Below are 13,388 nucleotides of genomic sequence, written 5' to 3'. Positions count from 1 at the left end.
AGCTCAACCGGGACTTAAACACTGTGACCAATAAGAGAAAGTAATGGACAGAAGATACCTCCCCCTGTGCTCCCGCCCTGCCTTCCCGAAGTCAGCAGCTCTGCGAAAACAGGGGGCCCGGCTAATCAAGTAAGTGCGGCGTGGCCGGGCCCCCCTTACCCTCGGGGCCCCCTACAAGTCTCTCCCCAGTCCCCCCCCCGATGGTGGCCCTGCCTATGGTAGAGGTATCCAAGTAGTTGCCAGATTCTGGTGTGGATAATATGGTCTGCTAGTGGTTGCAAGGGTTGTTACCTTAGTGACCTGGAATTTATGATATGAAGGTAAGTGAAATTCTCATTTTACCCCTTTGTGTAATTAAACAAACTAGGGTTACATTAATGGAATGCTAAATTCCTAATGCAATTGCTTGAATCAAATCCATTTCTGCAACAGAATCTTATTAAACACATAAAGTAGGAGGTCCTTTGTTTTACTCAACACAAAACTACAAAGTTATTTCTCTCCGGTGTTTAACTGGGGCCACTAGAGGGAGCTCCTGCAGAATTACTGTTCCAATGAACAGGGGGAACAGGAGAGTGGCTTGGATATAAGTATTACGCAGAGTCTCGTCCCTTAACCACTAGACTGATGGCACACAGGGCACTTTAGCTAAATTGCCCCCTACTTGCCCAAGGTCCAAACCTACTATGTGTCAGTGCCAGGGAGTGGTACTTTCAGATGTATCCTGTTCAGGTCAATGGAAGGAAACGGGCAATAAGGCACCTGTTCTGTCTCACTGTTTTTCCTTATACTGTGCAGTGTGATGGGGAGCAAAGAAAGACACAGTGGGGGTAATTTATAAACATTGGACACATTTTCTCCTTCACAGTAACCCATGGCAACCAATCAGATGTTGGCTTTCATTGTGTTACCTGCAACTGTCTGAAAAAGCGAATTACTGATTGGTTTCTATGAGTTACTACCCTGGTGCAAATTTCCTCATTACAAAAGCCCCAGTTATTTTAAATGCATTGTTATAGGCAGGTGAATTCCTTGCCTTACAGAAATGGGTGCTAATGGGAGTATGTACTGTCAGAGGGTGCTGAGATCTATTTCATTTAAATAATGGGGTCCATTATACCTCCTTTGGTACAAAAGACTGGTGTGTCCCCACATGGTCGCTGTTAAACAGCAGTCAGGGTTCGCCACTGCTAGGGGATTCTGACGCTCTTTATTGGTATGAGTAGAATGCAGACTTTTGGAGATGAAGGTAATTATGTTTGACACTGGTACTGATTCATGACCAGACTCTATGGCAGCAGCAACAGAAAAATTTTCATTCCTGCTGCCCTAAGAGAAAAGGAACAGGTGTTTGTCAGTCAGAGATGTGCCCATCTGTCCCTGGGCACCCGGCAATCGTTTAACAAGTAAAAGGCAAAACTGAGCCACTGGAAGGGAAAATTCACTTGTTAAGGGCCATTGAAAATAACAATTGGCTCAGGATGTCTCCATACGATGGGATAGAAGATACGCTTCATATAATACATTTTTTATCTGCTTTGTAGCTACATTGAAGGGTAAGTGTACTTGAAATTAATATTACTATTTGCCCCACTATGAACCAATCGCTGGCAAAAGGACCACAAATAATTCAGAAATTAAAAATCACATTGCATCTACAGTATCTCCATGGCAGAAAGCGAGAAGCAAGTGCTTTTGCTAGAGGCAATGGCTTATTAACAGGGTAGACAAAAAGTACGCCAGACAAAAACCCGGTGGGCCCTGCCAACCCAAACTCGAACCTGCCTAGGGCCTGCACTACCCGCTGATCACATCCCCCCCAGGCCCCGATAGTGGCAGAAGCTACAGCACAGGTAAGAGAGGGGGCCTGTGGGGGGGGAGTTGCTGGGGGGGGGCTCTGGGGGTGGGGGAGAGGGAGAGGGCCCTGTGGCGGAATCCCTGATGGGCTCCAGTCTGACGCTGCATATTAAGCTGCTCCCAGCGTGAACATGGGAAAAAGAGCAGTCAAGAAGCAGAAAATTCTGAGACTCTGACTATGTAAGTAGAAGGATGAGATTGGATTTACTTACCAAAGGAAGGTTCCTAACTGACCATGGGAAAGAGAGCAACCCAAAAGCAGGAAGTACAGAGAATCAGGGTATAAACTGGTATATATTGGGAGAGATTGAAATCACTCACCAAAGTGGATGTTTCTGCCCTGGGAAAGAGAGCAGCTCAGGAGCAGGAAATACAGAGAATCAGAGATCTGTACCTGGGTACGTACTGCAGGGAGAAAAACACAAGGCCAGGAAGTACAGGAACTCAGAGTTCTGTACTGGGGTAAGTATTGGGATGAGATTGGATTTACTTACCAAAGGGGTGTTTCCTTTGTGTACATTGGTAAGTAGTATTGAAGATTGTATTCACTTATTTAGGGTCATGGGAAAGAGAGCAACCCATGAGTAGGAAGTACATGGAATCAAAACTCTGCACTATGGAAAATACTAAGGAAAGAAAATAATCAGTTGCCCAATTTCTACTGGGGCAAATGCAAATCCACCCAGGTTTAATCCAAACTGAACCGGTTAAATCCATTTGTAGGCAGTACTTTAGTTCCAGTAGGAGGCACTGCTGACATTATGACATACAGGCAGGTGACACAGATATATGTCATTGTATGACATCACAGCTACAAAAGATGGGAGGCTATTTGTTGTTCATCGATACTTCAGTTAAAGTTTAGGGCAGAGGTTTGATCCTTGTCAGGTATTGTCCTGGTACCCAACAGTTAAAGGTTATTCTCTGCGTTCCCTGATAATGACTTTACTCCGCAACATTTACTGCAACTCAGTTCCGATAAGTGAAACAAAGTCGTAGACAAATAAAGGACATGAATGTCGGTGTCATGCCACACGCAGACAGAGGAAACCCATCCCCGCTGCTCTTGTGCGTCTCTTTTGTTCAATTCCTCATTCACTTTGCTGGGAGACAATTCCTGGAATTTTATCACTGCTGCTTATTTATTTACCAAAATCCAAACAGGGCGATTTGTCCTTTAATGCCACAGTAAACAATAATTTTTTTTTCATTTATGTTGCCAATTTATCTAATCCCTCTCGCCCTGTGTGGGGTATCAACATAACAAAGAGTTTAGTGGCAGCACAGTAATGCACCTTAAAGCTATACAAACACCCGCAATTAAATCTTTTATAACATCTATTACATCTATCATAACATTGTCTTTGTATACTATTTATAATTTTGCCACAAAAGCATTTTCTTAATGCTTTTACATTACCTGTCTGATCCCTCATGTTCCTTTGAGAGGGAGCTGTAATATTTGTGCAGCAGTGACAGTTACAAGTTACTATAACATCAGAGAGGATTAGAAATTAATGGATATTAGGAAGTTATTTAGAGTAAATGGCAAACACCATACAGGACCCCCTATTATTACAGTATTGATGTCCCTGTGTCCGAGCATCCATTCTATCAACCAGTTAGGAAACATTCCTCAAAAGCTTTTGCAGTGACATGGTTTCTTTGCTCGGCCTCCGCTAGGGAATCTTAAAGCCCAGTCAGCTGGATCTTGGACACTGTAATGTCTGATTATGGACATTTAAAATTTTATGAGATTCTGTTATCTGTGCAATAAAGACAACGAGGCCAGAGACGAGATTAGAAGGGACTGAGGGGCAGTGAATCCCAGTGCAGGAATACAATGTCTGTAATGACATGTAATTAACCATCAAGGTTGGGGAGAGAGAAGGACCACAGAAGGGATTCACATGCCTAATATTGCACCCATAGTGTTGCCCAAAACCAAACATGAAAAATTGTAATCATAATTTATGGCTTTATGGGACAAACATGATCATTTCTCCATTAAGTTCCTGGGGCCAACTTTGCACCCAGAACCACTGGACTTTGATTAGAAGTCTGTAGTGAGAGAAGCTTGTGGACAGCACAAAGAAATGGTCTAAGAAGTCAACGTCAAAGTAAACTTTATTGTAAGTTGTAAAGACAATGAAGTTGCTGTAGGTTGAGTATATGGCAGCGAACAGTTGAAAATATGGCACATTGAAAATATGGCAGGGTGCACTTAGCTGCAGGTTGGGCATATGGCAGGGCACAGTTGGCTACAGGCTGGGTATGTGGCAGTGAAATTATAGTTCTGAAAGGAATAATATGTTGGAATTTTGTTTTTACATTATACAGCCATATTTGATCACTTTAACCATTACTGTACTTGATGATCTCTGTGCTTGACCCATGATGGCTGCTAGAACTGACTATATTACCAGGAGTGATCCTGGGGCTGCTGCTGCCTAAGGCAGGAGCCCAGATGCCGCCCCTTCTCTCGCATCAGTTTTGGAACTGGTCAAAGGGTGGGCAGTATCGCTAGCAGGGCCATATTTACATAGTGGGCACCCACTGTCATTTGTTGCCCCCGTCCCCTCCCTTTTTATTCGCTCAAATTTTCATCATTGGGATCAGAGCAATGGGAATTGGCGCACGGGAAATGTAAAAAAACGATCACATCTCCTGCGCATCCCCAGTTTTTTTATGAACCAATGTGAGTGTGGTTGGCATGCCGCCCCCTAAAATCCTGCTGCCATAGGCCCGGCCTTGGTGGCCTCTACACAAATTCAGGCCTGATCGCTAGTCCAATGAGCACAATAGCATTCTCTTCACTAGTGGAGCTAAATTTCCTTATTAAAACCCGGAAATTTGCCTCTTATAGTTACAAGAGGAAGCTTTTTGCCTCCTCTTGTAACCGGCCACTTGCTGCCACCTGAATCATGGTTCTCACCTTGCCTCATGGCAGCATTGGCAGTAATGGCCCTGTATATTACTTGTTTCCATAAGGCATTTTGGCTGCTACCTTGTGTTCTTAGAGAGAGAGCATTAAAGAAGGATGTAACCCCATGTTTATGTGCAAACAAACTCATTATCCATAATGATCTTGTACCTTGTCTGTGCCTGATAGGGCAGTGATGTTTCTTCGGGTCTGGCCACACAAGCAGATTCGGGGAGATTAGTCGCTCCAGCAACAAATCTCCTCTTTTTCGGTGCGACAATCTCCCCGAATCTGCTTGTGTGGCCTGACCCTTATAGAACCTCATTTGTGCCGACCTCAGCAGTTTCTTATCAGTGTTGCTTTTCTCCTGTGAAGGTGCAAAAACTCTCACTTTAAAATATGTACAGTAACTAATAATGTTCCCTCTCTTTCCCTCTCAGTCAAGTGTGCAAAAAAATTATTTTGAGTGCCCATTTTAAACTTTTGTGCACAGTTTTAAAAACTGTGTACTCAGGTCAGAATTAATACAGAATTTTGTGTTTTCACGCATACTTGTGTGCACATACGTGCACACCTTAGACATACGTGCACACCTTAGAGCAGGGGTCCCCAACCTTTTTTACCATGAGCCACATTCAACTGTAAAAAGAGTTGGGGAGCAACACAAGCATGAAAAAAAGCTCATAGGCTGTGCCAAATAAGGGTACTGATTGGCTATTTGATAACTACATTTGGACTGACAACCTGCAAAAGGCTCTGTTTGGTATCTCACATGGTACTTGTTCCTTAAAAACTTGCCTACAAGCCAGGAATGTTGCTCACAAGCCACTGGTTGAGGATCACTGCCTTAGAGGGGACATTGGTAACTAACATGTGTTGTCTCTACACTCCTAGTTCTGACTCTTGAAACAATATAGCCACCTGATTAACAGACCTGGACGAGAAATTACTTTAGTTACATTGTTTCTAGAGTCATATAAACTCTAGAAAAATGTATAGAACATCCTTCGCCCACTGTTGATGGCTGTATTTTCTGTCGAGATTATAACGGATGCATCCGCGCTCAATAGGAACCAGTCATTTTTAGAACAATCGCAATGTGAGTGGGTTTCTTGCAGAATGGATTTGTTGTACTTCTCTGTATTTGTTTCTGTTTAATGGCTTGCGCTGCGTAATGGGCTTATCCTTCATGGGAAATCGATGTGCGTGCTGCCGCCGCGACATTTGACTGAGATTTATTTCATTATTTTCACTGTAATCGTTTAGAATATTCTAACAGATAAGGGATTGCTGGCCTGGATTTATGCAGTGCTGGGTGTTGGGTCTGGCCAGCAGAGTTATTGCCCATTTAGGGAGAGGCCAGAGGGGCAGAGCCTGTACATCTGAGGCAAGAACAAAACTGAACATCATTCCTTCTACTCCCAGGAGGAAATATTACCCTGCAAAACAAACACAGCCAGACTGGCCAGTCACAAGAATTTAGGACTTTAATAGAACTGGCAGTAAATACATTGCTTATAGGAAGTTACAAACAGCACCAGAGCCTGCGCTCCTGATCCGTGTCGTTAGGTCGTTAGCCTTAAGCTCTCCTGCAAATAATTCTCTGTGCAAGGAATCTGAGCTGCAAATAATTCTCTGTGCAAGGAATCTGAGCTGCAAATAATTCTCTGTGCTGGGACTCTGAGCTTGGTCAAAAGGAGCTGTGTGTCCAAGACAATGCAGGAATCCCACTGGTGTAACAACCATGGGTGCACAGGGTGTGTAAAGCATGTGTACATAGGTGCTGAGCACCCAGAACCTAAACTAGTAGTTATGTTCAGAGCTGTGATTAGTGGGCAGGAATAGGGGAATATGCCTTCCCCCCCACCCAACCCATTATAGGGCCCTACAAAGTAGGAGATGTTTGAAGAGTAGGGCAGTTTGGAAGAAATAGAACAAGATGGAGTCAGTAGGGCAAGATGGAGACAGTATGGATAAATGGAGACTGCAGGGCAAGATGGAGACAGTAGGATGGGATGGAGTCAGTAGGGAAATATGGAGGCAGTAGGACAAGATGGAGAAATTAGGACAAGATGGAGACATATAGGGGAAGATGAAAGTAAAAGATGGAAATATTGTGGTGAGATATGATTGTTGGGGCTCATTTGGCATCAGGGAAAGTGTACAATTTCACTGATGTACCATGGGACAACTCAATATAATGCCAGTGTAATATACATATAGTACATACAGTTTATGGTGCAAAATAAAGAGAAGAAACATGGAAAGATCCAATGAGCCACACCAGAAAGGCTGCACCCCAGTGGAAGTCCAATCGTTTTACAGCTTTGCTACAGTCCAAGGTCAGCCAGTATCTGGCATTAGGGGTAAGAAGTATTGTTTATTTTTATGATCTTATTTTGAATGTTTGACAGCTCTGAGCATCAGTAGATTTATCGACTGACATTCAGGGATCAGCACAGGCCTTCCCCTGTACTAAGCACAATTCAGCAGGAACAGCCCCTAAGTTTGACTGAAAGATGAGAATTGCAGGTGAATAATAGCTGGAGCACTGAAGGTTGGTCATCCCTGATGGGTATATACCCATGAGTCACCTCATATGATACAGAAGCAGTTTAAATGTACTTTCTGCCCCACTCTAAAGCCAGCCATGGTGCTCAGCCCAGGATTCCCTGTAATTACTGTTTAGATACAGTATTTGGAAGTTCACAGTAAGCTCAGCCTTATGAATGTGCTGCTCTGGGGGCAGCTGGAGAGTTTAGACCTTGCTATGGCCATGAAATTAAACTTCTCTGTATCCAGCTCCCAGGCCAGAAAGTCTGGGATTTCCAGCTTTAAAACCAAAACCCCCTGTACTTGATCTTATTCTGAACCCAAAGATCTTGAAGTTATCCTGCATTATTGCCCTTTCTGTTCACTTTCTTTGACTTTCCTCTAACCTACTGTATTGAACTCTCTGACATCATATCATTTCATATCATACTGTTCCAAACCGTGACACAACTTAAGCAGTATTTATATTTATGTGTCATTCATTGGTACATATAATAATATCTTGTTCATTGCAATTTATGCTCAATACCTGGAGTGAATCCCAGTGCTTATAACATGGGTTATCGTGTAACTGTGAATATAAACATAGTCCTGCAACAACGCAACTTGTCTGCAGCAACCAGAGAATGATTAGAGCCGCAGTAACTCCTGCTCATTAAACCCATTCTCCTTCCACATCTATAAAGATAATGAACATTGTTATTAACCACTGATAATTCTGCATTATCTTCGACTAATGATAAAACCAATATAGGGAAGTACTTAATCCTTATGCCAACGGGCAATCTGCAGCATTTATGCACCTCCCACTCATATAACTACATATATACACAGAAGGAATGTTTTTGGAATGTTTTTGGGATCCCCAATCTTTTTTTACCCACGAGCCACATACAAATATAAAAAGAGTTGGGGAGCAACATATGTATGAAAAAAGTCCATGGCGTGCCAAAAAAGGGATATGATTGGCTATTTGGAAATCATACAAGGACTGGCAGCCTAGAGTAGTATCAAAGTGTCAGTAAACATGGTTTTATTCAACCAAAACTTGCCTCCAAGCCAGGAATTCAAGCCATTTGGAGCAACATCCATGGGGTTGGGGAGTAACATGTTGCTCGCCAGCCTCTGGTTGGGGATCACTGATCTAAGGAAAACAATATGGCAACTCCTTACTATATGTATACATATAAATGTACAAAGATGAAATGTTGTAACTCGTGTTTTAATCTCTTGAACAATCAAGACGACTTGTGAATATAATTGCTATTGAAAGGAGTGTCTTTCTGTCTATATGCAATGCACTACTGGTTCTGACTCCTGAAACAACATAATTGTAAAGAAGCATGGCCTGATTTCTGTTACATTATTTCAAGAGACAGAACAAGTAGTGGCATATACACACATTGCCTTAGTCTATGAATATGTATTTACAATATTTATTTATAATATTTGTATCAGTACATTCAATAGTCACATATATTCAATATTTTCTCAGAGGAATGTTGAGAATTGTTCTTATCTCTCGGCCTGTCTGCAAAATCTAAACTTGTGAAGTGTCATGGAGAAGAAAGATGCTCATCTTGCCTGCATCACCAGAAGGTAGGTGCACTGTTTAGAAATAAGGAAAAAGTACAAATAGAGACAACAATATTAATAAAGGCGGTGGAAGAAAGGCTCCTTTTTTTTTACAGTATATTAAATGCCTTTACAGGGGTTTTCCCGACTAGTTGTTTTGCCAGAATGGAATTCCCTAAATGGGGGAGAAGCAAGGGTTATTGTAAAGGTGTTGCTAGTAACTAATCATAATAAAAGGGAAATCGGTAAATGCTTCCTGCTAGAGCAAATGTTGCTCATACAAGTGCAGTGCTTGTGTCCATGGGCTCCTTTTACATGCCCAGTGCAATAAGCTTCATTCCATGTAACAGCCACAAAGCAAAATCCCTCCTGCTCTTTATTGATTTACATTTGCACTTTCTCTGCCACAAAATCACTTGCCGGTGCTACACTGACAGTTACCCAAAGAACTGGCTGTTACTGTAAGTGCCACACCAACGCCTTCCAGCACTATTATGTGTAATGCCAAGTATTTCATACAAAACAGATTAGAAAGTACACTGTGCTGTGGAGGTATGTAGTACAATATAGTAACTATTCTAAGCAGGAATAGAGGGAACACAGCATTAGGGGGTATGTAGTGCAATATAGTGACATTATTCTTATCAGGAGTAGAGGGAGCACAGGGTTCTGGGGTATGTAGTGTAACATAGTGACATTGTTCTTAGCAGGAATAGAGGAGACACAGGGTTAGGAATTAGGGGGTATGCAGTGCAATTCAGTGACACTATGCTGTGCAGGAATAGAAGAGATACAGGGTTGGGGGTTGTAGTGCAATACAGGGATACTATGCTGTGCAGGAGGTACAGATGGGTTTCTTTTGCAAACAACAGGTTAAACCTCCCAATTTTAAGTTATTTATTTGAGCGTTGAAAGTGTGTCCCAATCCCGTATCACATGACTATGTGTGATCACAGAGTCTTACAAACACTAACTTGACAGATCAGACATAGAAGACTACAGAAGACAGAATACAGAAGACTCTGGCACAATTCAGCAGGGACCCCACGTGTGCCTTGGTCCAAAGGTTAACAGCAAGTAACTGAGTCTCTTCTCATCTTGATAAGTGTAAAGGGACCAATCTGATTGGCAGGAAGAGGGCTGAACTCAACTGTCAATCATTGACAGGAAAGATGCAGAAGATGGAATAATGAGATGCCCTCTGAGCAGAGACCTCAGGCTGAGTAAGTCTTGGCACTACTACCTTAACCATGGACAAGACACAAATAGAAGAGGAGATGGACAAAGGTACCTAAATCTGCCCTTTGAGTGTTACTTACCCTCTCTGTGTTATTAACCCTGTATGTGCTCTGTACTAGTCTCTGAGTGTTACCCACCCTGTCTGTGCCCTGTACTAGTCTCTGAGTGTTACCCACCCTGTTTGTGCCCTATACTAGTCTCTGAATGTTACCCACCCTGGATGTGCCCTGTACTTGTCTCTGAGTGTTACCCACCCTGTATGTGCCCTATACTAGTCTCTGAGTGTTACCCACCCTGTATGTGCCCTATACTAGTCTCTGAGTGTTACCCACCCTGTATGTGCCCTATACTAGTCTCTGTGTGTTACCCACCCTGTCTGTGCCCTGTACTTGTCTCTGAGTGTTACCCACCCAGATTGTGCCCTATACTAGTCTCTGAGTGTTACCCACCCTGTATGTACCCTATACTAGTCTCTGAGTGTTACCCACCCTGTATGTACCCTATACTAGTCTCTGAGTGTTACCCACCCTGTATGTACCCTATACTAGTCTCTGAGTGTTACCCACCCTGTATGGGCCCTGTACAAGACTCTGAGTGTTAACCCACCCTGTATGTGCCCTATACTAGTCTCTTAGTGTTACCCATCCTGTATGTGCCCTGTGCAAGTCTGTAAGTGTTACTTGCTCTGTATACCAGTGCGAATGTTTTCTTCACCCTGTGCCAAGAGTAAGGCTAATAAGTGTTGCAGAGTTTTTTTCAATGGTTTCATGCTGTTTATTTGTTGGACGCACCTTTGAGTCCTAGTAGGACAGTCCAGTCCAGAACTTCAGTACAGAAAGCTGCCAGCCAGTAACTGATAAACTATATCAAGTTTTTTTTTAACTCTAATATAGCATTTCAGTGCTGGGTCAGGTTACTTTAATAAACATTTTTCTATTTGTGCCTGACTTGGTGCCAGGGCCCAAATTGTCAGCTTCAAAGAAATGTATAAATGGTTCTACTGTTATTGCTGAATCCGTGGAGCCCCCCCCCCATCTGTATCATTGGTTACTTTCACCCAGTTTTAATGCAGTGAGGGTCATATACTTAAGTGTCAAAATAATTCCTGGGTTTTGTAACAGAATCAAAGGGTGCTGAGAGTACAAGCTTTGCTTTTTCTTTTGATATTATTATGGTATTTAAAAGGGTGGTTCAGCTTTAAAGGGGTTGTTTACCGTTAAAATAACTTTTAGTATGCCGTAGAGCTTGATATTCTGAGACAATTTGCTATTGGTTTTCTTTATTTATTATTTGTGGTTTTTGAGTTATTTAGCTTTTCATTTAGCAGCTCTCCAGTTTGCAGTTTCAGCAATCTGGTTGCCAGGGTCTACATTAACCTAGCAACCATGAACTGAAATAAAAAGTAGCATTAAAAATAAATTTGTAGCCCTAAGCATTTGTTTTAAAATGCGGTCAGTGACCCCCATTTGAAAGCTGGAAAGAGTCAGAAGAAAAAGGCAAATAATTCAAAAACTATAAAAAATAAATAATGAAGTCCAGTTGAAAAGTTGCTTAAAATTAGCCATTCTAAAACATACTAAGGGGCAGATTTTTCAAGGGTGGAAGTGAATTTTTTGGATACTTCGACCACCGAATAGGATACTACGACTTCGACTTTGATTCTAAGTAAAATAGTTTGAATATTCGACCATTCGATAATCGAAGTACTGTCTCTTTAAAAAACTTTGACTTCAATACTTCACCAAATTAAACCTGCCGAAGTTCTGTGTTAGCCTATGGGGACTTTCTTGAGCAGTTTTCTATGTTTTTTGAAGTCGTTCGATCGATCGTTCGATCGATGGATGAAATCTGTTTCATTACTGCCGCTTATATATTTAAATATAGTTATCATTTCCCCCTTAAAGTGGACCTGTCATCCAGACACAAAAAGCTGTATAACAAAAGTCCTTTTCAAATTAAGCATGAAATCCAATTGATATTTTTTATTAAAGCATTCAAAACTGTTGTAAACTCATTTAAAAAATCTCAGCTATCAATCAAATATCATCTGACCCTCCTCTATGCTTATGCCTGGAAAAAAAACACAGAAATATGTTCAAACTTTCATAATCTGCCAAATTTTGTAAAATGAACATGGTAATTAGGGGGTGTGGCCACAAAAAATGAGCTCCGACTTTTTTGTCCCTCTTTTTATTTCCAAAATGTTGGGAGGTATGGTCCCCCATTCTGGTGCACAAAAAAGATTCTGGGCTTGCCCTAATGATGTAAGGCTTGCCTTGCCTGCTTGCTATAATTATGAATTCCCAGACTGAAGGAAACAAGATTCAAATAATTTATATTCTTTAAATAAAGTTCATTTTGCTTCACTAATGTTGTAAAATAGGATTTTGTATAATATTTTCAGGTGACGGGTCCCCTTTAATTGCCTCTTATTCAGTGTAACCAATCCCAGTTTTGCCAGCCTTTCCTCGTAACCAAGCCCTTCCATTCCTTTTATCAGCTTAGTTGCTTTTCTCTGTACTTTCTCTATTTCATTACTGTCCCTTATATATTTATATATAGTGATCTTATCCCCCTTAACTGCCTCTATTCCATTCTAACCAATCCCAACTTGGCCAACCTTTCCCCATAACTGAGCCCTTCCATTCCCTTTATCAGCTTATTCTCTCTTCTTTGTTCTTTCTGTTTCATTACTGACCCTTATATATTTATACATTGTGATCACATTTAACTGCTTCTTCTCCAGTGTAACCAATTACAACTTGGCCATTCTTTCCTTATAACTGAGCCCTTCCATTCTCTTTATCAGTTTAATTGCTTTCTTTGTATCATTTATATCCCATTTGAACACTGGAGACCAAACTGCATGGTGGATTCTAAATGGAGCATTACCGGAGCTGTTTAATAAGGAAGAATGACCCTCTCCTCCTGCTAATTTATACAGGACAATGGCCCTTCCTGCTGCAGACTGGCATAGCTTGCTACAGCCAAGTTTATTATCCACAAATACTGCTACGTCCTTCTCCATCAAGGACTTGCCTAATAGTATAATAATTTGTATGTAGGCTATTATTTAGGATTTGTCTTAGAAATACAGCAGAGCAGTAAAGTGAGACACATTTCATCACATTGACACACATACACAAATGATGTTGTAAGTCCATTGTACAGATCACAAATTATACGTGTGATAAAATTGCAAATGAAAAGGCTGACATTGACGAGACTGACACTCACATCA

The 13,388-nt window shown here is 41.6% G+C and overlaps 1 protein-coding gene across 1 annotated transcript in view; it reads left to right on the top strand.

Moving 5' to 3' along the window:
- Positions 1-211: 211 nt before the first annotated feature.
- Positions 212-13,388, top strand: part of slc15a2.S (solute carrier family 15 member 2 S homeolog) — a 34,796-nt gene continuing 21,619 nt past the window's right edge. The window contains exons 1-3 of the mRNA XM_018238666.2: positions 212-320; positions 8,829-8,932; positions 9,890-10,195. Coding sequence (XP_018094155.1) covers positions 10,159-10,195 — 37 coding nt within the window. The 5' untranslated portion in view covers positions 212-320; positions 8,829-8,932; positions 9,890-10,158. The remainder of the gene's footprint in view (positions 321-8,828; positions 8,933-9,889; positions 10,196-13,388) is intronic.

The sequence above is a fragment of the Xenopus laevis genome, chromosome 9_10S (genome assembly GCF_017654675.1).
Source record: "Xenopus laevis strain J_2021 chromosome 9_10S, Xenopus_laevis_v10.1, whole genome shotgun sequence".
Lineage (NCBI taxonomy): Eukaryota > Metazoa > Chordata > Amphibia > Anura > Pipidae > Xenopus > Xenopus laevis.
Note: the sequence above shows the minus strand (reverse complement) of the source record. Positions and strands in the feature narration are given on the sequence as shown.